This window comes from Ammodytes marinus, assembly GCF_949987685.1.
Source record: "Ammodytes marinus genome assembly, chromosome: 5".
NCBI lineage: Eukaryota > Metazoa > Chordata > Actinopteri > Uranoscopiformes > Ammodytidae > Ammodytes > Ammodytes marinus.
This window is the reverse complement of record NC_137234.1, coordinates 30946041-30971111: the sequence shown is the minus strand read 5'-3', so window position 1 is coordinate 30971111 and position 25071 is coordinate 30946041. Positions and strand designations below refer to the sequence as shown.

General features: G+C 42.2%; 1 protein-coding gene across 1 annotated transcript; it reads left to right on the top strand.

Annotated features, from left to right (window-relative positions):
- Window positions 1-982: 982 nt before the first annotated feature.
- Window positions 983-23647, top strand: LOC307250613 (cyclic nucleotide-gated channel beta-1; the record flags this gene model as incomplete). The annotated part of the gene is made up of 36 exons (XM_080027729.1): window positions 983-1048; window positions 1172-1193; window positions 1335-1377; window positions 1470-1575; window positions 3029-3045; window positions 3135-3246; window positions 4511-4535; window positions 4654-4741; window positions 4902-5008; window positions 5119-5182; window positions 5592-5667; window positions 5816-5840; window positions 8230-8569; window positions 9146-9292; window positions 9426-9479; window positions 11230-11300; window positions 11398-11624; window positions 12342-12369; window positions 15458-15647; window positions 15807-15821; window positions 18000-18095; window positions 18302-18456; window positions 18743-18964; window positions 19783-19991; window positions 20185-20235; window positions 20363-20449; window positions 20787-20851; window positions 21017-21139; window positions 21315-21456; window positions 21571-21730; window positions 21829-21926; window positions 22075-22158; window positions 22271-22389; window positions 22534-22680; window positions 23160-23334; window positions 23438-23647. 36 exons carry the CDS (start codon window positions 983-985, stop codon window positions 23645-23647), a joined length of 3966 nt encoding a protein of 1321 aa, XP_079883855.1.
- Window positions 23648-25071: the final 1424 nt, after the last annotated feature.

Below are 25071 nucleotides of genomic sequence, written 5' to 3'. Positions count from 1 at the left end.
ATGGGGAAGATGTGTTGAACGTATTTAGAAGTTTCTATGCCCAAATAGCATGGTTTCATATCATTCCAACAAGAAATGCAAATAAATACCGTACCTTTAAATTGTACCACTAACTATAGGCCTAGGAGACTTTGACATTTTGAAATCATTGTATCTGTCTCGACAGCTAATATAAGACAGCTGTCCTGGTTGCCCCCCACCAGTCCACAGTGGTCATTTAGGAGGACATCTTGCAGGTTCAGAAGTCCCCCCCCCTCCCCCGTCGTCCCTCCCGTTGTCAGAAGTGGATTATCTCTAAAGGCTGATAAACTGTCACAGGGGATAATGCCTGCATTTGAGGTTAAGCCAGTCAAGTGGGACTCCTGCTGGTCTCTAAATCTCTCTGTTAACCAGTGTCCTCGATCAGTTTACATGACCTCTACTTGCACATTTGTGATTGATTTCCCCCTATGTCTGACCAATTGAACAGTCACCTGTGTGTGGAGGCTGTTGGTAAAGCTGCTTCCAGCTCACTGCTGCTGCTTGTGTGAGGACTACCTCTGCCCCCAATGCCTTTTGACTCCTGTGTGGTGTTTCTGTGAAAGACACGATCCTGATGTTTGTTTATCTGGTCTTGAATTAATTGTTGGATTGAAAGAAAGCCAACTCTACATGACGCAGTGCCAACAAGTTTAGTTATCCTTAGTCATCTTCCGCTGACTAAGGATTTTTCTAGATCATATTCCAGACACAGCATGCCACAGCCACTGTAAACATTTAGAAGTGTGTACCGATCAGACCTCATCAGCTCCAGTTAAGGGCTCTCTGTCTGACAGATGAAATGGTTGCATCAGGAGAGAGTTATCGTGATTGTCATAAACATTATCAACAGCGTATGATGACGGGCTTTTGAAGGGCTGACTGTGTGTTTGTGTGTGTGTGTGTGTGTGTTTGTGTGTGTGTGTGTGTGTGTTTGTGTGTATGTGTGTGTGTGCTCAACAGGATGTTTAACTGGGTGGTGAAAGTGGTCCCCCAACTCCCTGAAGCTCCCGGGACGGAAGAAGCTGCTGTAAGACAACACACGCGCGCACGCACACACAACACACACACACACACACACACAAAACAGAAAATCATTTCTAGTAGAAGTATTTCTTCTCAATTCTTTCTCATTGTCTCTCTGACCTTACAGCCCTCCCTAAAAAGCAAAGAGGGTAAGGATGGTTTTATACTCTGGTTTTTTCTGCACGTTTGGACATTTATTTATGATCCATTACTGTGTCATGAGTTGTCTGCTCAGGAGTAAGAATGCACCTAAAATATGATTCATTTTTTGTTTTATACTTGCCCAACAGCGAAAGGTTCTTCTCTGAACAAAGATGAGGTTTCAGAGGACAGGTAAATCTGCTTGTCCACTAATTTTCTGTATGACTCAGACAGTGTGTGTGTGTGTGTGTGTCACACTGACAGCTTTCTTTCACTCTCTACAGCCTGGCCCAGAGTGGAGTAATAGGCTGGCTGTCTAATGGGTTTGCCAGCACCCTACCTCAACCTGCACACTCCCCTCTACTTAGCAGGGCCAACTCTGAAACCAGGGTGAGCCGATACTGCATATGTTTGAGCGAACTTGCTGTACACTTGGATCAACATCAAGTCTTTGTATATTATCCTATGAGAAATAAATCTATTTGTGCTAGTGAAGGATCCGAAAATAGAGAGTGGGGTGAGATGTGCCACTTTTTATTCAAAGTGACTTTGACAGTAAAGTCTCCAACTCAAATATGTACATATATTTCTGGGTGTTGTGCATCCCTGGCAATAAAAAAACTGTTGAAGAAATATAGCTTTCGGAAAAAAAGTTGTCTTGTGGCACAACTTGCCCCCGGTGTGGTTTAAGTTGTGCCGTTGGAGAGAATACCATGGGGTAAATTGTGCCATTGATATATATTTCATAAACTGTAATGCAAGACAAATCCATTAGACAATCACTTATTTAAGGTTTATTTAAAGTAAATAAAGTAAATATTTTACAAAGATTGAAGGACAATTTTCTTAAACAAGGCCTAGCAGAGCTAATGGTTTTACCTGCAAAGCTCACAAGGATAAAGTCACCATCATCATTTTTCTGGCCATCTGAACTCTCATCAGTGGTGTCGTTAAGTGGAATGGAGATGTCACTCTCTTCTGAGCTACTGTAGACAATCACTTTCTTTTGGTGACCAGCGTATACAGCCATGCCAATGGCACAACTCTCAGAAATTTACTTTGCACTAGCTGCTCCGCCCTTAGTACCAACTGCCACCTGGCATATGCGATTCCCCCTCCATTTATGCCTTTAAATCAAGGCTCAAAACCCATCTGTACACCCTGTTTTTTCCTCCCCATTAACTATCTTACCTCTGCACTACTATCTTTGTTTACATGTGGATGTCTGGGCTTTATGTCTTTTATTTAGTTTATTGTTATTTTACCTTAATTTTTTACCTACTGAATGCACTATGTTCCAGGTGCGCCGAAAACGATCTCGGCGCCTCTCCTATGTTCAGCACTTTGGACAGTGCAAACTGTTATAAATGTGCTTTTATAAATACATTTTACTTACTTACTTACTTATAACTCACCCCAGGCCCTCTGGCACAAATCACCCCAACCCCAGAATTTTGGATAATAAGCAGCAGTTTAGGGCTGACATCGTACTAACTAGACACAAAGTGTCACACTTATAATCAAACACAAACACAATAATCAAAAAACCTTGATCATGGAAATTTTACTTTGAAAGGGAAAAAACTGTTTTTTTGAGCTTAAATGTGCTTATATCTTATTCCATGTTTCTCCCTTCTTTACAGGTTGAGTTAAATGGATGGCTCTTCTTAAATATGTGGTCACATTTCCAATTTCTTCTATGGTTTTCTAGAAACAAGGGGTGGCACAACTTCCCCACCGGCACAACTCAGGCCACTCTCCCCAATATATATATTGTTATACTTGCCAAAACAGTTGACTTTTTTGACCTCTAAATGTTTTGCTTTCTTTCTTTGCCATCCAGGGAGAGGATGGAGAAAGGTACAGTACAATTAGAGAAGCGTCAATATTTGTATCTGAATACAATTTTCAAAGGTCAAGTCACTTCTGTTTTTTCTTCCTCTCCTCAGGTCTGGAGTGATAGGCTGGGTCAAGGATGGTCTCACCAAGGTGTTGCCTCAGCCCGATGAAAAGTACAGAGAGTCTGAACAACCCAAAACTAACCCAGACGAGCACACTGAGGTCAGAATCAAAACCTTAACCAAAACTCCTTAACCACATTTATTAAATTACACAAGTGCCTCAACCCAAACATATAAATAATCCTATTCTATCTAAACATTAAGGAATAACAACTCCAATATAACCGGATGCAGGGAGTTCAACAAGAGCAAGATGATTTTAAATATTTCAACTGTTTGACACCCGACTCAAGCAATTTAATCCTGTCCCACAGGCTTGTCATGTAGTACACCAAGCCACTCATCAGTGTAGGGATAAAGTTAACAGAGGAATCCAGCCAGGTTAAACCCCTCAGCTGACTACTATTTAAACAAGTGTCTTCACAGCCCTCTTAAATGGAGGCCTCGGGCTGCAGTGATAAACATCCAGACAACTGACTACTCACAACAATTTAGAGAAAAGACTTGTAGTATTCTGTGATTTCTGCAAGCAACACAGGATCTACTTATTTCATATCACTGTCAGCTAATATTTATATTAAGGATGATCCAGTTTATGAAGGATATATACATTATATATATTTTTTAAATTCATGATGGGGTTAGCTTAATTTATTGTATTAAATGTACTTTTGTGACTAAAGGCACCACTTGTAGCGCCCTGCTACCAAACTATTAGCACACACACCCTGTTCTGTCGGTATGGACATAAACAATGTGGGACGTGAGATTTATTTCCCTAATTAGCCCCATTTATGGCCCACCCTGAGCCCAGTAGTTGCTGGCATGGGGAGACACACATGTTGCTTTTACTGTGTAGAGTTGATGGACAAACCAATAAAAGACCATCATTAACCTATGTGGGGCTCACATTGACATAATAAATAAATCATAAGTAGAAGAGATCATGTATTCATTAATAGGAGTCAGCGATTCTAGAGAATGCTTGTTGTCAAAATCGCTTTTTGTCAAAATCAGTGCAATATCTTCTTATGATTGGCTACCTTTACGTACTCTGTGTATTCTGAATAAAAATACAATGTTGATAGGCAGCCTAGGCTCTGTAAACAGGCATGGTGCTAGCTACGGTGGTCCCCCTTTGTTAACATACCAGTTTAGAGAGCCTGCGCTGTGTACTAACATTTTTCTTTCAGTGCACACACATTACAGACAGGTAGTACGAGGAGATATTCACTGGTTTTGGCAAATACATTTTTACAACAAGCATTCTCCAACAAACATTCTGGAGCCAGCCCCTTCAAGAATAACCTGTAACCTTACTCTGTCCGCTTGACTTTAAATGCATTTCATCTCTTTTTTCCTAGATATATGAAGTGGAAACAATGGCAGGTATGTGTCTCGATCATTTGTATCCCTTTTTACTAGAAACGATGTTAGAATGTGTGATTAACTATGAGCAATGAATACCATCCAGACTGCTATTTGACTGGTCTGTGTGTCTGTCCAGACTATGATCCGCTCCCACACATCCCGGTGGTGGAGATTGAGTCAGAGGATGAGGAGTCAGTAGTAGAGTCCAACCAATTCTCTTCCAGGTGAGTCTAAACCACCCATTACTACATATTGACTGAGATTCACCTGACATTCACCAACGCACAGTGGCAGGATCAGATTGACTTTGCTGGACAAAGTAGTCCAAGTTGAAAGTACTATAAGCATGTGAACGGCTGACCTTTTGTTCTTTGTCAGCAACAGCATGATGAACTGGATAAAGCAGATGGTCCCTCAGCCTACTATACTGCCCCCTGGTGCCGTGCCCACAGAACCATCAAACAAATCGGCCCGCTCTTCAGTGGACAAAAGTAACTTAGACACAACATATATGAAGTGTATCTGGACTTTATTGAATCGAGACTGGTTTCTGCACACTATTTCTATAATGCTGAACTTCATGTCTTTCACTCCTCTCCAGTTTTGTCTCCACCACCTGAATCTCTCAGTGGAATCTCACTGGAGAGTAACAGCAAGACGTCGGGGTACGTTTCGATCCCTCTCTGTCCTAAGACAAGATGACATATAAAATAGTTCTTCATTAGGGGAAACTTACTGAAATTGTAATGTTGTGTGAATAAAGGCTTCTTTGCATAGAAAGTCAAGGACATCACTTTTCACACAGAGAACAGATATTTTGACCTTTTGAAGTAGGAAAAACCCAAGTGCTATTTATACTGGACAAAGCATCAGAACATACTGCGACATAATATTAATGCCACAACAGAGGTGTCATCTATCCAGACCATCTTACAGTCAGCACGTTGACTAATTTACCTTATGGTTAACCTTGAAATGACCTCATCATTTAATGGGGTGTTGCTCAACAGTAAAACCTATCACTTGTTGTTAGCAGCATGAGTGCACACAGTGAATGAGTTTGTCTGTTGACAGGATGGTCGGCTGGTTCGTGACTGGACTGGGCCTGAAGATGCCTCAGCCTGTGACTCAACCCAAAGATGATGCTACGGTATATAACTTTTGGGAATAAATAAATGCTCCTTTCTACTACTTCCTGGTTTTTACTTTACAATCTATCTTTTTTGTACTGTAACTGTAATTTTACTAGTACCACATTGATAGCGATTTTAAACTGTTGTTGTTTTTCTTTCTCTCAGGGTGCGGCTGAGATTCTACAGAAAGGTGAGTTTAGGTTTTCTTCTCACTTAATTATACTTTCCTGTAGTTGTAGAGAAATACAATCCTCTGCTCCTGCTCGCCACTTGCTTTACACCTTTCCTGAGTGCCACAATTCACAGTTCAATCAAGTGGATCTATATCACATAAGTCACAAGAGATTAATGCTTATACAGCTAACAGGAAACCTCTCTCGGATAACAAGGGGTGCGGTTTTTTATTCAAGCTATTATCTTACTGGTTAAATATGTTGTTTCCCCCCCCCTATGAGAAACTCCTGTGTATATCTTTGAGTATTTGGAAAGTACTGTTTGTGTGTGTTTTCTGTTGAGGCACCCTCTTGTTTTTCCCCCCATAGTTTTTTTAAGGTGGTGTTTTGGTGGGACGGTCGGAGCCTAACTCAGTTCCTCTTCTCCTTCTGTTTCAGGGGGGAAGGCGCTGCGAGCCCCTTAAACAGCAGGAGGAGACGACTGGGGGACGCTCTGATCCACACACACAGGCAGACAGACAGACAGGCAGACAGACAGACAGACAGACAGACAGACAGACAGACAGACAGACAGACAGACAGACAGACAGACAGACAGACAGACAGACAGACAGACAGACAGACAGACAGGCAGACAGGCAGACAGGCAGACAGACAGACAGACAGACAGACAGACAGACAGACAGACAGACAGACAGACAAATACCAATAGACATATTGTACTGTTGGCAAAGCTACAGGTGCTGTGGAGTGTGCAGCTCAGAACAGAAAACCAGGCAGCTGATATATTCAACTCACCTTACTGTACTAAATACAGTTTCAAATGAATGTATTACTTAAAAAGTGTTCACTGATATGTAACTAAACAGTGCACTATAAAATGCTAGATGATTAGATGTTTGCTTTGCGTACACGTGCACATTTTCTGTTTGACAACGAAAGATTTAGTTATTTCCATTTGTTTGACATTCCTGTAGGTCTCATACACAGCTTTAACTTAATTGTGCTTTTTTTAAATTTATGATGCCATTTTCACATTCAGAAAAGGAGCTTTAGGAGATAAAAAAAAAAGATTCCAATAACGGTCACTTCTTTCAACATAACTGTGTTTCTGATTAGAAGAAATTGCGCATAAGATGTCAGATCTTCTTTACCAATCCACCAAAATGGAAATAACAAATTAAATGGCAGCTATGTTGACTTATCATTGTGTTGCTTGTGGACAAAGTATATGCTACATCCGGGTTTATACTTGATATGTATTGGAAATTGCAATTTTCATTATTTTTTATGTGTAAGTTCTTCTGCTTAAGAATCTGTTCAGTATTATCATGTTTGGAGAAAGTCTAGTTGAGTTTGGGGTCTTGATCATGTTACAGTTGGGGTGAGATTTCAAACAGGTGAAAACGTGAGGGTATATGTATGGCCTATTTTTGATCCACTTGATCTTGAGCCTTGAACTGTGAACTGTGGCCTAGGGGGTGTGGTGTGCTGTTGTGTTCTTTCAGAGGGTTTGACTTCATTTGAAAGAGCGATACTTGCTCACATTTGGAAACCTGTTGGCTGGCATGCAGACAGGGGTGGGTAGAGCATTGCATATAAGTACATACTGTAATGTGACTGTAATAAAGATTCAGTGTGAAATGCTTTATGTGGTGGTCTCATCAATAACCTGCCTTATAGATATTTACAACAATTTAAAAGGGGAGTCAGCGATTCCGGATAATGCTTTTTGTCGAATCTGAGAACATCTCTGCACGATCTGCTTCCTGAACGTACTGTGTACTGTGTGCGCTGAAAAAATATCCCAGTGTGAATACACAGGCTAGGCTCTGTAAACGGGCACAGTCATGCCTGAAAACCTTGTATAATACTGGATTAATTCATTGGCATTAGATCAAATCCAGTATGCAATGTGTTACAGCTATAGTGCATAACTTCTGTTGCCCACATGAGGAATTGTGAGGTATTAGAACAACACTGTCGGTGCATCTACATGAGGTAAGCCTTTGGTGATTGCGCATGAATTTTATACGTTCTGCTGTACGTCCAGGTTTTTTCTTAGTAGAATCATCATCTGAAACATTTCTAGGGCTCTTCTTGGGATTTTTTCTGAGCCCCTTCGCCAATGTGAGGGGCTGACACCAGTTTGCAAATGCTGCCATACTGAGAAATACAGTGCAGAGAGAGTTTTATGGAGCTGATAGGCCTAATCAACTTTGTGTCAACTCGTTTGGCGACGACTTGAATGTAACCGACATATGAAAAAGTTACGCACCCTAGCTTTAATACCATAAGAACAACTTCCTATATCTTCCCAAAACCATCACCACCACCATGTCCAATGTCACCACGTCTATTGCTTCTTTCTTACACACAAATCACTCCTTGTCCCTCCCCTCGTAGCCTCCTCCAAACTCAAGCCTGAGATGATACTAGAAGATGTGGACTCGGACAACGAAGGCCAACACAAATGTGACGATCGAGCCAAAGCCGCGGCACCGTCCACATCGTTGACTCCAGCATCAACTATGGCAAACGGAGAGCAGGAAGTCACGCAGCAGACACAGACTAATTCACTGCAGACTCAGGAGCGCTGTGACGACAGCCTCAAACCGCTGTCGTCAGAGAGTGGGGATAAAATGTCTCTAGAGGATGCTGGGACCCAGACCGGCCGCTGGACGCCGCTCATGGCAGACATCAAGAAGGAGGCCGAAGACGTGGCTATGGCTACCATGGAGGAACGGTAAGAGAGGTGGAGAACAAGCAGGTGGAGGTGGTCAGAAATGCAACCCTTAGCCAATTTCAAGTCACTTCCAATGAATGTAAATACCCCCATATCTGATGAAATACTAATCGAAAATGAATTGCACATTAGGTTATTGAATGAATTGGAATAACTAAAGAGTAGTTCCAATATCAGAACTAAATCTACCTATATCAAAATCATCATACTTAAGAGCTCCGTCTCATAGTAACATCACTTATATTCATCCTGAATGACTGAAATAATATACCAAGGATCAAAGTCTTAAAAATCAAAGTCTTTTTGAAAACATCCACAATAACACTAGCTGTATTTAAGTCTCTGTAATGGATTGCCTTGCTTCATGCCCTTGTAGACTTACGTTTCTACACAGTGATGGAAACATACTCATAATAAAGCTAGGTTAACCTGGTCTGGTGTTGGGCCCGAGGGGTTTGCTCTTGTGACCTGAAGTCTCCACAATAAGGAGGAAGACTCCTGTCACAGCCACATTTTTCATTGGCAACATTAACTGCACGGCGCTTGATCATATCAGTGTGTCATGTCCCTCTTCAGACTGCTGCAGGAGCGTGGGGAGATGGTGCGTATGGCTGAGGAGGTGGCCAGGCATACAGCCGAGACGGCTATCAGGCAGATGGTAGAGGGACAGTCCATCAAACTCTCACTGGGGAGTGGAGACCTGCTGGATGAGCCTGAAGCCGAGTAAGACCCCGTGCCGTGCTCAATCATAGACAGAGAGAAAGTGTGTCAAGTGTGCATGTTAGGGTTTTTTAATATCTTTGCAATTGGAGCATCCTCATGAAGTGTTGTGACACTGTGTGTTCACTATGACCAGGGGGCCAGTGAAACAAGAAGAGGAGAGTGAAGTGGACATCGTTCAAGTCAGAGAGTAAGAATGCAAATATGGAAACTCCAACATGTTCAAGTTTCACATTTGTATTATAAAACTGCATTATTTTTTAAAACTATTGTTCCTTAGTCATCCCTTCCAGAAAAATCACATGAGTTTCCCAGGTTAACAAGTGGTTTCACATGTAGGCATAATCACTTATGGTAAATGCTTCACACAGTAGCCTACACTCTGAAAATGTTTCAAAACTACGTTTACCATGTGGAAGCAAGTGTGTTCCGCGTCTATCATATATGACCACATACATTTCACATAGGCCTAAGCCATGTTTTGCACGGCACAGTGTTTTTTTTATGTATGGCTAATGTAAGGCTTGTCCTAACATAAAGGCTGCTGCTAAGCCATGCATCATGGGGAGGGGTGGAACTGGTTTAAATCAGGCTACTGTAGAATTAGGTTTTCTATGTTAGGCATAGTAGGTAGCCTATGTAAAAAACTAAGTAGGCCTAGGCCCCCTAGGCCGAAATCTCAGACAAATTTAGTAGGCCTTGAGTAAAATTGTAGGCCTATGATACACTACAAACAATGACATGTATTGGAATAGAAGTAGCCTACTCACGTAAATAGAAAGTAACTTTACACCAGTGAAGATACCCCAAGGGCCCGTCGTGTGAACTCAGTCCCCTAATCTCATGCTGATCGGCGCTGTCAGGTCCCAAATCCCGTGGGTTCTCGTTATGTGATCCCTGCCGTGCGCGCTGCATCAGCATCAAACCGTTCCATAGCAACCACAGCTTCGCTTGGCAACCGCCGACCTCGTGTCCCGCCCCCCTCCCAGCCCTTTCAGCGGTTCCCCTGGTAACTATGCACCTGCTGCCGCTGCTTCTTACCGGAGACGCAGTGAAAATGATGGACCGCGGCGTCATGGAATATTTTCCATGTTGTTTTTTTAGAACATTCTAAAAAATTAAAACAACTTACAACTCCTGATTTGGTTACACGTCCAGTACGCGTGACTTGTCGTCTTTAGATGCTCGTGGACATTTTCTTGCCGGGACTATTAACGATTAACGCACGTGATCATTGACAGAGAAAGTGAGTAGGCTATGTTGTGATAACATCAAAGTTATGTTATGAATGAAATTATGTTTGACCTTATATGTTCCCTGAACTTATAGGCCTGTTATTACTGCCCTGATGCAAACATCATTATGAGCGTTATAGGCTAAGCTTAGCCTACTACAGACGGTTTTGCAACAGCCTATTACTGACAGATGAAACACACTACTACAAACGTTAACAACACATTTGTTAAGTAGGCTAGGTCTATTGATGAACGTCAAGACTTAACACTTGATTCACAAAAATTCATTTGTCAGTTACATGTGAGGAAAACCCACATTTAAATAAAATCTATAAAATAATGTAGCCTATGCACATGTTGGTAGCTACATCATTTTAAGGCATCATATGTTATTCAAATGTGTGCTGCATAGCCTACAACAGAGAGCCTACAGCCCAATTTAACATTCCCCCTATTGTAATGTGTATCTGACTGTTTACAATTACTGGTAAAAGTAAGCCACATCCAATGTTTATGTTTTGCCCTCAAACAAACTCAGACTTGAACATCTTTTTAACCTGCGGTAGGATACAAATACAGCCACACCACCACTTTCACAGGGTACAAATAGACACTGGTCAGTCGAGTCCAAGTTTTTCAGAAAATGTCTGCAGTGATAGCCTACATGAATTGTCTAACTGTTCTGTGTCCCGTCCTGTCCCTCAGAGAGGATCAGAGCGCTGCTGAGGAGGAAGAGGAGGAAGAAGAGACTGAGGAACCTACCATCAGTAAACCAGGTTAAACCCTTACATCTTAATCATCATAGTATATATCATCAACATCAGTCAGATGTAAGTTTATGACTGTTGGGTATTCTAAAAAAAACACATTTAGAGCCAAAGGAGGAAGCAGAGCCACAGCCGACATCGCCCTCTCCACCTCCAAGTCCTGAACCAGTCAAGACTCCTGAGCCTGAGCCTAAACCGGAACCAGAACCACAACCAAAAGCAAGCCCACAACCAGAGACTCAGACAGCCAAACAAGCCGAGCCTGTGACCCAGCAGCCGCAGAAAGCAGAGGGAGACGGTCAAAGCACCAACGCTGACAAAACTGCTGAAAAAGTAATGTCCCTGTACAGTGATGAATGCTTTTCATCATGACTCATGTGATTTTAGAACACATGTCTTGGTTTATTTACTTTCCTGCATTGCCTCACCCTAATAAGCAATATTATTGTCATATTTAAAATTGTATATTTAAGCTGAAAAAATATACTTGCTTTTATCTACGAGCCTGAGTGTGCATGATGACATTCACGCATATCGTGCTGCCGTTTGAGGCATTGGTTGTGCACATCCTCAATTATTAATACTACGGGCCCGCAAGTCCAGCAACTATGAGTTTACATGTGTTGGACGCACCATACATAGTCGAGCATGTGAACAAATACGTTAACGACGACCTACGCAAACGCGTGGTTCAACAGCGACTTTACTTTAGGCTTAAGAGGGATTTTTCTCCCTACTTGCACATTTAGTTTGTTTTTGTCAAGTTTGGTTGCCATGTCATGTCCTTTCTTGTCTTACTTAGGGAACAACCTTAAATCAAAACAGTATTTCCAACATTACAGATTAGTTGTAGCCAGAAATCAGCCATATTTCGCTCCTTTCTTTCTTTTAGCCCAACACATTTCTGTTATAAATATATAAATAAATATTTAGCTTCATGCTCATCAAAATGGTTAATGTTGCCTTGTGGGGACCAGCCATTTAAACAGACGTGTGGTTCTTTTTCACCAATCCCCGGCCTTTCTTTCACATGCTTTGTGATTTTTGCAGGAGGAGGAAGCTGCTGGAGACATTGGTGGTACGTTCTATTGTATTTTGCTATATTTCTTTTGCTTTTCTTCCTGATTACTTGTGACTGTGTTTGAGGTGTTGTATTACGGCTCTATTAAGCAGTTTCCCTCCTGTATGCCTGACTGGACGCTTGTATTGTGTTTAACTTATAAGCTGCTGTTGTTTTGAATGCTTGTCTACATCCAGACAACCACAACTATGTCTGTCAACCGCACACTGTCACTATACGTAAATGTCGGCCACATTAAATTTGACTACTGAAGTCGATCACTTTGCTTATATTCTACCTGACTGTAACATTTCCTATCCACTTGTCTCCTCTATAGTTCCAGCCAACTGCGATGCATTGAAGAGCTGCCTGATGCTCATTCCTCACTCCTCCGAGTGCTTAGGCAACCTCAACGCGTTCTTCAAAGAGAACGGCATCAGCGCTCCTAAAATACCTCCCATGCCTAAACTACCCACGCAGTTCTCTGACCTTACCACCTACTTACCCTCCCTACCTCCTGAACTGCTCCAAGAGTTCTCCAGTATCCGACTCACACAGGTCCCCCGGGACATCGCGCAGACTCTGACTGAGTTGTTGCCCAAAAGCTCTGAGGGTTCACTGGGCTCCACTATTTCCCAGAGCCTCTCCACTATCCCGGAGAAGCTCCAGCAGGTCCCCAGCCAAGCGCAGCAGTACTTCCTCAACATCCGCAACCGCCTCAACAGCCTCATGCCACAAGATGCCTAAGCAACAACCACTACAACAACAGCAAAAACAAAAACAACAACTACAGCAAAAACAGAAGCAAGACAAGAATCAGCAAGATGTTGAACTGAACCGACTGGTCCGACACTCCCCTCTCCCTCCCCCCCACCACCACCCTCCTCTCTGGTCCCGCTCCCCGTCTCCGTCCTCCGCCAACGGTAGCGGCCTGGAACTGCCCAATGTGCCCTCCTACCCACGCCTGCCCCCAATAGTCAGCCCCCCATCCAAGCAGCTCAACTCGCTCTCCCGCCAGCTGTCAGGCCTCTCCAACCCGGCGTTCTTCATTGAAGATGACTCAGACCTTTCAGCAATAAGACCCACAGGTGAATTCCTGGAAAAATTCCATTGTGAGATTTCTTGTCGATACCTGAACTCAGTCATACAGAGTTAACAGTTTTTCTCATAACACGCGTTAACACGCTCCTAAATGAAAAGAACAGCCACTTTAGATAATCATACATGAAGGATGTTTGCAAGCAGAATATGAACTGAGTTCAGATATCATGGCGAATGCACTGTTTGGAAATAACTGTTTTTGGTTTTGTGTTGTGTCAGTGGATTTTATATTTCTATGTGTTGTCTTGTTCTGTTTTTTTACCCTGGTGAGACCAGAGGGGTATACTACGAAACAAACTCAACAGAGCCCGGCTCTCTTTTTTTGATCCGGTTCAACATAACACAAACCCTCGCTCAGAACTAACCGGTATCACGAAGGAAGTTATCAAGCTCTTATGTTGAACGAGGGTTTCGGCTTCAGGCTCTGTGCGCGTCCCCATGCACACAGAGTCATTTGATTCTGCTTCCGCACAGACTGGACTGATCTTGTGCCGCTAACTTTACACAAATGGACTGATTGCGAGCAGCTGAGTAAAAAAAAAAAAAAGAAGTGCGTCGCTAACTTCACTCAAGAGGAAGAGTTTGTCAGTCTGAATGATCACAGAACAGCAGAAAACAGAGAGCCGAAAAAACTCTTACTGCAAATAAGGAGAGAGTGGAATGTTGTCAGAAAATTGGGCTACTGAATTGATTAATTTATTTTACAGATCGTTCTCGCAGTGCGTAACGTGACATTATAAAGCAATTAAAGTTTGAACTCGGATTTAAACAGTACACCATTTAGCCTACACTTAAGAATCTGATTTAAGTCTGACAATGTCCCCTAATGAATAGCCTATGTGGAAAATCACTTTAGTTTTGGGCCACTGTCCACATCAAAATTAATAAAATTTTGATTTTGATTTAGGCTAATAGCCCTTTATTTGCATCTTATAAATACCATTAAAATAAATAGCCTAGATACAAAACCTGTAGTCTGTATTTTCCGGACAAATATGAATCTACTGTGTAAAGCTTAACCTGCGAGTCTGCAGCGATGTCCGAACTGTGACAGCTGTCACGTCCAAACTGTAATCGCTACTGATGAAAAGAAAGAAGCCCACAGTGAAATAATGTTGCAACCTGTGATTTTATAGAACGCTTCATTAAGAGCCAGTGTGTGTAGATCGCCAGGTAAAATCATTTGAGGTGAGAGCATAGAGTGGCGCTGCATACAGTAGGTCTAGGCTATTTTACATTTTCTGCATCAATAACTATGCATGTGGCAAAAAGCCGCAGTGCGATGTTACAGTTAATGTAAGCCTTATGTCACGGCTTCGTTTCGTTCATTAACTTGCTGATCAATAAGTTTACTGATTTAACTAGTTTACTCAGTGAAAAGTATCGCTCAGACATTATAGTCAGGTCCGCGGGATTTCAAAATGTGTAGTTTCCTTAAAGGGCAGCGCTCTAAGAGCCGAATTTAAGCTCAAACTCTGAAACAAAAACTGGTCTGGGCAGGTTAGCCGTGCAGCCTCTGTTACCACGGTGATCTAGCCAGGTAGAAAGAGAGCCACCTTTCGTGATACTGAAAACTCTGGCTTTAGACCGCTTCAGACTCAACAGACCTCGCTCAGCCCTTAATCTCGCTTCGTAGTATACCCCTCAGCCTGATCTCACAAAGTCTTTAACAAACTATAAACAATGTACAAGTTGAGGCACCATACTTACTTTTAGCACTTAGTGTTAAATGAAGAAGACAGGAGTGTGCCATGACACCATGAGCCAGACTAGCCAGACTGAATTGTCCTGTCATTTATCAGGCCACTGTCACACATGGCCTAGTTCACAGGTGGATCCTATTGCATTAGCCTGATTCAGCTCCTGGTAAATCTGCTGCCTTCTGACATGGCCCTGCCTCTGTTTGGAGTTGTGACCTGCTTTGCTCTTTGCAGTGAGACATTCACGTGACCTGTGATTCTATTCATTGACCTACAAACATGTTTCTGCCTCTGCACCTCTCCAGAGAGCTCTAGCCTCAGCCTTCGCCCGGCCGTCAACGTAGAGGATGTGGACTCAGACCAGGAGAGAGGAGGGGCAGCAGGGGGAGGAGGGGAGGGGAAGGTTCAGAGCAATGTCCCCCAAATCCTTATCCCCCAGGACCCCAAGATCACAACCCTCACTGTCCCCGTGACCCCTTCAGGAGGACGACAAAGGTGGGAAACACCGGTTGACACATATGCCACACTCAAATTTCACCTTTTCTTTTCATTTAATGTTTTAATGAGATGTTTATGCTGGGGGAAAGGTAAACGCTGGGTGTTCATTATAATATCTGATATCTTTTGATCTCCTCTCGTGCTTTTCATATACAGTAAAGGAGACAAAGAGTAAGGGAGCTGCATGGATCATTTATATTGTAGTGCTATTCATTTCCTCTCAACAGTTATATACTCAACAAAGCATTTCACAAGAGAAAAAAGAAACGCAATCAGCTCACTAGGATATATGTTTTGGATTATATCAAGGACACAAGCTTGTTCGACAAGGGGAGTGTTTTCATCCAAAATGATATCATATTAAATATTGATTAAAGAATAATTTCACATATTGAATACTGTATAACCACATGGTCACTTGCTGCTGGCACACCACTTAAACCAATACAATCCCTTTTTAAAAAGGCCATAACAATCTTTGACAAAAAGCCATTTTCGTTTCACCATTGCATTGTTTTAGATAAACATCATTTATTACATTTTCATAACTTAGTTTATTCTAAAAATGCATGTTTTATATATAACATGTTGCACAGACTTGCTCCTCCACCTTTGAAAGACTTTATTAAGCTGAAGTCTGCGAGTGGGACTGGCACCAGGGCCACAGCCCGAGGAGACTGGGACGTCCCATACAGACGTAATACATTTGGACAAACTGTTCTGTCAGTCAAAGGAACTAAATATTGGAATACTCTCCCACTCACAATAAGAGACTCACAAAATGATTCAACCTTCAAAACACACCTCAAACAGTGGATAAAAGAAAACCAAGTCTGTGACCACCTTTAAACTCTTTTATTTTCTTGTCTTATTTGTGCCTTTGTATATGTATTCTTTTTTTAACCTGTATTTCTTTACATGCCAGGGACAACAGATGAAATCTAGCATTTTTGAGTACAAGAGTACAAAATATAGTTTGTAAACTGAATTTTGTTATTTCAACATTCATGGTTTTAATCAATCATCCAATTTATAATTTTGGAGTGAAGCTCTTCACAGTTGTCCTTCTGTGTCTGAAATGGATCTGCTGCCCTCTAGTGTCCGCTGTACAGTCACAGTCGGTAAAAGCATCATGGTGGTCATGTCTGTGTCTTGCGGAAAACCACATGTGCTGCTTATAGAATCTGAAATGTTCTTTAGTTTTGCGCTTATACAAAATGATAAGAGCTACCAAACAAGCTACCTCCTACAAGCACACCAGCACATTGTTGTTCTGCAGAACCCACACAGTTTGTAATGTGAATCTTTGTGGAGCGAAAGTTGATCTGAACGGTTGAGTGTTTCTTATTCTGTGTTAATACGTCATGTTGTGAGGTGAGATGGTTCTGTTCACTTTTCCTTGGCTTCCGCAGATTGATGTGCTTTTGGCTACTTTATGGATTTTGGCCATACAGTAGTAACTTAGCAAAATCCGACAACAGGTGCATTACTATCTTGCACATCAAAACTGTGTCACCTACCTGGAGAATATAGGTGATCATTTTCCTTTGTTTCTTGGAATAAAGGTGGAGTCAGTGACACTGGAAAACACTTGTTCCGAAATCAATTTGCGTCAAAATCTGTGAATATTTCCTCACAATCCGCTTCCTGTCCATACTGTTTGTGCGCTCAAATAAATATGGTGTTAATACGCAGCCTAGGCTCTGTAAACTGGTATGTAAACAAAGGGTATGTTAACAAAAGGTGGTCCACCATAGCTAGCAACATTCCCCTTTACAGAGCCTAGACTGTGTATTAACACTCTCTTTTCAGTGTGCACACAGTACGGACAAGTAGCGGATCATGAGGACATATTCACTGATTTTGACAAAAAAGTGATTGATTCCAACTTTGATATCATGCTTTTCCTGGCACACACACCACACACAAACCCTCTCTCTCTCTCTCTCTCTCTCTCTCTCTCTCTCTCTCTCTCTCTCTCTCTCTCTCCCGTCGCCCTCACTTCAAACCCTGCTCCTTATAGTAGTGGAAGGCATCTTAGGACTATCTGGACAAAGATGTAAGATATGCAAACCTTAATAAATACTGTACTGACTCATCCAGTACCCATCAATCCATCTCTTTATCCACTCATAGTGCTGCCCAGCCAACATTGTTTCCATCAGCCTTCGTTAGTCCACTTAAATTGACCAGTATATGCTCAATCACTCATCATATCATTATTTTTAGTGCTCATTCATTTGCATTCTTCATGATTTTGAGAAAAAGGGAAACAGTGATCTTACTTATGCAGCACTGTCTAAAAGTGAAACTAATGGTTCTGCTGTTTCTACTTAACATCAACAATAGGAGGCTGCACTCTCAGAGTGAAGATGATGATGATGAAGGAAGCACCCCTGTCAGAGCCTGGCCCAGCCAGTCCAGCCTGCACAGCACAGAGGACATGTGAGCACTGTACAGACACACACACACACACACACACACACACACACACACACACACACACACACACACACACACACACACACACACACACACACACAGATATAGATATTAGTACCTTATTTTTTAGACAGGTGCTGCCATATAGTTAGTTACAGTTATTAAAATTATAATAAAATTCAGCACCATGTATTGACTTTTTTTTCAAGGCTGAGAGAACGTCCAGCATCTTCAGCCAGTCAGACCAGTACGGTGGTGAACGAGCGTCTTCAGGAGCTGGTCCGGATGTTCAAAGATAGAACGGAGAAGGCTAAGGAGAAACTCATTGAACCCGACAGCTCAGATGAAGACAGCACCATCCCCTGTGAGTAAGAGTCTGGAATCTGTCACACACACACACACACACACACACACACACACACACACACACACACACACACACACACACACACACACACACACACACACACACACACACACACACGAACATATTTCTATGGTGTTGCAAAATGTTGTGTCCGCCCCATTCAACGCATTATGATGTAGTGTAGAAGGTTTCTTACTAGTTTACATGGGCCTGGGCCTGTGTGTCTTCAAACTCTCTCATATATCTCTCTCTCTTGTCTTCTTCTAACCCCTTGTCCTTTCAGCTCCTCCCCAGGCCTCGGTTCCTTATCCTCCCACAGGAGCCCAGCCAGTGGATGGGGCAGAGAAGGAGGCTCCAGCAGGTCCATCAGGAGGAGGAGGAGGAGGAGGAGTGGAGAGTGGGGCAGGGGAGGAACAGTCTAGTCGCTGCTGCAAGGTGAAAGCTCCTCGCTGGATACGAGCCTGTATGCACTACCGCTTCCCTGCCAGCATCGACCCTTTCACCAGTGAGAAACCCTGCCGAAAAAACCCTTACTCTACAGTAGATTCCTCTATACTTCAACTACTCAGAAACACTTTTATTGTGTTTAAATGGGAACAAAATTAGACAATTAATGATTGTGATTTTTGGGTAAAGATGAATCTACTGAACTATCCTGTAACAATACAGACACCTGTCTGCTTGTCATCTGTCATTTTCTCATCCCTGTGTTTCACATTCATAAGGAGTTTGTGATCCCATCTGTTTTCTACTGTTACCATTGTTTCTCCTTTAGCACAAAACCAATCCACATTTCCCTGCTCATTTATCATGCTCTTGTTTGATCAATCAATCTCTGGTTAACCTTGTGTACTGGGTGTTGGTGTTTGCGTAAAGGTGGAGTAGCGATTCTATTTGTTGGCAAAATCTGTAAATATCTCCTCACGATCCGCTATCCTGTCCGCACTGTGTGTATTCTGAAGAAAAGAAAATCCAGTGTTGATGCACAGCCTAGGCTCTGTAAACGGTCAAGTTGCTAGCTATGGTGGGCCAAACTTTGTTATATTCCTTTTGTTCACATGCCCATTTCGAGAGCCCAGGCTGTGTATTTACACCAATTTTTTTTTCAGTTCACACACAGTATGGAGAGGTAGCCGATCTTGAGGAGATATTCACTGATTTTGACAACAAGCGTTCTCCAGTATCACTGACACTACCTCTAATGGCTATATCTTGTTTTGCGTACTTTCTACGGCTCTGATAATTATCTTATTGTCTAATTTCATCACTCGCTCAATCTTTCTCTCTCCCTTCTCCGGCTCATCTCTTGTCCTCTCCACTCAGACCTGATGTACGTGCTGTGGATGTTACTGGTGTGTCTGGCGTGGAACTGGAACGTATGGTTCATCCCAGTGCGCTGGGCCTTCCCCTACCAGACTCCAGACAATATCTACTACTGGCTGCTGACCGACTACCTGTGTGACCTCATCTACATCCTGGACATCACCATCTTCCAGCCTCGCCTGCAGTTTGTCCATGGAGGAGACATAGTGGTGAGTGAGACACTGCAAGCCATTATTACAGTAATCTGAGCGCCTTCTTGTGGCGGGAAAAAATTCAGTTATTTCGAAAGGTAACGTAGGCTGCTGAAATCACAAGAATGACTGTTTTTATAGCCAAAAGTGTCATCAATTTAACCTGCCATGGTCACTCTTTATATCTGCAGTTGTTTGGTTTTTATTACAGAGTGACAAAAAAGAGATGAGAAAGAATTACATGAAAACCAAACGCTTCAAAGTAAGTGACCAGCAGAATTTAAAGTCAATGTTTGAGTATATTCTGTTTTTATGGGCTTCACATATTCAGTGTTGAATCAATCATCCAAGCAATTGATTTAATGAAATGGTACCTTCCTGTTTTTCAGTTTGACGTAGCCAGCCTTGTTCCCCTGGAGCTCTTCTATTTCAAAGTTGGCATTAACCCACTGCTTCGTCTACCCAGGCTGCTGAAGGTGAGGTTTGTTACCATATATCCAACAGTTTCCCCTTTACAAGTCATTACAACTTTTTACAGTATCATTGTTATGGTAATCAACACACTAAGAATCTGTCTGCATTTTTTTGCATCAATACAGTATGTGTCACAATTACTGAGCCAGTTGCAACAACGTTATAGGCCTACTGAAAACATTGAATACAGTATCAGTAATATGGCTCCAATACAAAGGAAACGTTTATCTCTTCTTGGGAGATTAGATGTCAATGTCAGATGTCATTTAAAAAATGAAAGTGTTTGATAGCCATTTTCTCTTGACATATTTGTATGTTCTCCATCGATCGCCTCCCTAGATAAACTCCTTCTTTGAGTTCAACGAGCGTCTAGAGGCCATCTTGACCAAAGCCTACATCTACAGGTCAGCTGCAAAACAATGGTGTCTTACTGTACTGCACCAAACTCTTCCTCTTCTCTCTCTATCCATCTTTTCACTTTATTTCACACTGTGAAACAGATCAACAAATAACTGAGTTCAAATGCTGTTTGGTTTGTGCCAAAACATGTTACTCTCTCCGTTTGTCAGGGTGATCCGCACCACCTCCTATCTGCTTTACTGTCTCCACTGCAATGCCTGTCTATACTACTGGGGCTCTGCCTACACTGGACTCGGATCAACCAAGTGGGTGTACAATGGCGTAGGCAACAGGTGAGTTGGATAAGTACACAAGCACACAAGCACACACACACACACACACACACACACACACACACACACACACACACACACACACACACACACACACACACACACACACACACACACACACACCATATCCCCGTTCTGTCTCTTTCTAATGCCTCCTGTTTTTGTCTTTGCTCAGTTACATTCGTTGTTACTACTTTGCGGTGAAGACCCTGATCACCATTGGTGGCCTGCCAGACCCCACCACCCTGTTTGAGATTGTCTTCCAACTTATCAATTACTTTGTTGGAGTCTTTGCCTTCTCTATCATGATTGGACAGGTATATCTATCAAAACTCAATTTGAGTCTCTTTGTGCAAAATTGGAGTTAGATTAACATTAATTATATTAACTTTTATTTTCTGATCTCCTAATTTTCTTCATGGGTCTCACAGATGCGTGACGTGGTTGGTGCAGCCACAGCAAGTCAGACCTACTACCGCACATGTGTGGACAACACTATTAAATACATGTCCTCCTATCGCATCCCCAAAGACGTCCAGAACCGCGTCAAAACCTGGTACAACTACACCTGGCAGTCACAAGGAATGCTGGGTAAGGAGATCGCTGTGTGTGCTCATGTGTTCATATGTGCAGCAGTATCTCACAGGTCTGACCTTTCAGTCATACTTTACTTATATTCTGTCTTACAGATGAGCAGGAGCTGCTGACTCAGTTGCCTGATAAAATGCGTCTGGATATTGCCATAGACGTCAACTACTCCATCGTCAGCAAAGTCCCTCTTTTTCAGGTAGGCAATCCAAAAATCACATGGAAAGAATAACATTGTACACTAGATAGAGACTATCATACAATGGTGGAAATGCAGTGTATACTCACTGAATATACATCCCGTCTGAATTCAACAGTCTTTCCTTTTTTGTCCCATATCTTAACAGGGTTGTGACCAACAGATGATCTTTGACATGCTGAAAAGCCTACGTTCAGTTGTCTACCTGCCCGGGGATTATGTCTGCAAAAAGGTACATACTTTATGCAAACCAGCCTGATTACTATTATTAATTTTTTGGCCATTTGTATTGCTCTCTGTCCCGCTCATCATTTGCCTCCATTTTCTTCTTCTGTGTCACTCAGGGCGAGGTGGGTCGGGAGATGTACATCATAAAGGCAGGAGAGGTGCAGGTGGTTGGAGGACCAGACGGGAGGACAGTGTTTGTCACTCTCCGAGCTGGATCCGTTTTCGGGGAGATCAGGTGTGAAATGAAAGAATGGTTAAACATTACTACACAGGAAAAATGATATTGCCTAAAAATGTCTTGCGGAATCTGTTTTCCATAAAGTAAATTGACAAATCGGAGGAAAATGTAGTATTCAACCGTAACTTCTGTGATTGGCAGTTTGCTCGCTGTTGGCGGGGGTAACAGGCGAACGGCAAATGTAATTGCCCATGGCTTTGCCAACCTCTTCATCCTGGACAAGAAAGACCTGAATGAGATCCTGGTTCACTACCCTGAGTCTAAGAAACTGCTCCGCAAGAAGGCCAGGTTAAACATTAATGGCACTACACATAAATGTTGTCATCTCAAAGGTCATCTATTATGCAAAATGCACTTTTCCATGTTTTTTAACAACCTTAATATGGGTCCCTTATGTGACTATAGACTCCATACGTATGACCTGTGATAAACACGCCCCCAGACTTTTAACTGGCTGTTAGAGTTCAACTTTAACACACAACTCAAGGCTTTTTGAAAGACGGGGCTTAAAGAGACAGGCTCTGAAAACAGAAGATGAAAAGAGGAGATTCAGAAATGGCAATATACTTTTTTTTTGGCACAACACTACACCATTAAAACCCCATTTTACCAAATCACAATATATGACCTTTAAAACCACAACAGCAATCACTCAAACCCATCATGTTACACTCTGCTTTGCACCTGTCCTGTATTTGTCTGCATGCATAAAATGATTACTTAAGTCTGTTGATAAGTCTGATAAAAGTTACTGTCTCCAACCACAGGAAGATGCTTACTAAGGGAAAGAAACCTGAGTCCAAAGAAGAGGCAAAGGATCCCCCTCCGGTCCCAACAGCCCCTGTCAAACAGGAGACCCCCAAACTGCTGAGAGCGGCCCTGGAGATGGCAGCCCTGGCTAAAGTCAAAGGGAAGACCAACAAGTCCAGCATCTCACTGCAGGTAAACAAACACAAAACACAACAAAATAAATCACAGAATAAACAAGTGCACGTGTGTCAAGAAAGAACATTTGTCCCTTTAAATATTATATATTCTCTTCCAGCCCTCCATGTCCTCCTCCCTGCCTCCTCCGTCTCCCACCTCCAGCTCGGGACACGACAGAGACGTGTACTCTCCCTCTCCCGTGACGCCTCCTCGCTCTGCGTCGCAGTGCCACAGCAACACAGACCAAATGCCTGTCGCCACGCACCGACCAGAGGAAGGTTTCAGTGAGGAGGAAGGGAACGAGGGCGGGAAGGAAAAGAAGTCCTGATTGCTCTTTAAAAGGACAAGGGAAGGAGGAAGACATGTTGAGAAAAGAAATGGAGGTTAGGGAGGGGGTGGGGGGGTCAAGAAATACTCTAACCTATAACTTTAAAGGTGCTCTATGCGGTTTCAAGGGAGGGTGGATTTGTTGACATTTGCAGAGCCTGCAGTTAGTTTACAAAACATATTTTCTCTAACTTTAATTCTTAGTATTGAAATATTCTCTCAAAATAAATGAAAAACTAAATTATTTTGAGGCAGAATATGAACTAGAATATGGTTGTAAACAAAACGTTGGGCCCTGTGCTGTAATGTGTATTCTCAGTTATGAGAATATACATTAGAAAATGCTCACTTCTCTGAAACACCAAAAGTTGCATAGTGCACCTTTAAAGGGGAGTGAGAGGAATACACAGGGCCATGTCTGCTGTTATACACAACGGTGAATGAAGAGAGAGGAGCTGTTATAAATGAACGTGTAACAGCCATGTCTTGACGGCAGCCGGATCTGCTAGAGTTGTGTGGGAGAGCTTCATCGCAAAAATATCAAGGTTAAATTGTGTTTCAACCGTAACACACTATTATGCAGTGTAGTTGTCATCTTCCAGAAAACAAAAACGGAATCATTTGTCACTTTTGTGTCAACTAGCTTCAACATCACATTAGCGGTCTTTTACATTAGAACTGTTCTGTCCCTGGTTTCCTCAAGCTGGACCAATGTAAAGTCCAACTCCAGACCCTCTGTCCCTCTATCAACCTTCCCTCACTTTGTTCAAGCTTACTAAATGTCCTTATAGTAGCAACAAGCCATTCCTCTCCTGTTTCCACCCTCAGAATTCTAGCTCATCAGCCACACTAAGTTAACACTAGTAAACTTAAACACTAGTAACTTATTCAAATACATTTGATTAGATTTACATTAGCGCATTCACTGTAGCTACCATGAGCCAAAACTCTCTTCTTTTCAAAACACATTTTAAAAAATCATGTTTTTGCTGTTGTTGTCTGTTAACTGTTTACAGATTATTTTGTAAACCCTAAAAGTGCACTTGGCTTTATACGTTTTTTGTCTTTTACCTTTGTGTTGTGATGGTGTGAGTAGCTTGCACTGTAGATGTTTTTTTAGAAGTTGTTTTAAAAAAAGAAACAGAACAGACTTAGTACAGCTGCCTGTCTCAAAGACTTACAATCTGTAAGTCCATCACAAGATGGATGAGTCACGGACAAGGCAATGTAAGGTCATCTCAGATTGTGTTGAATAGATTCTCGGTCTATTTTTAACCATCCTAACGTTAAGCATAGCAAGCTCAAACATCATTTATACTCTTATTACCTCAAAACTGTATTTTACATGCTACTACACACTGTATATGTAATCTCAAAGTGATCAATATCTCTCTAATCACTTACATAAAACTGTAGCCATCAGTA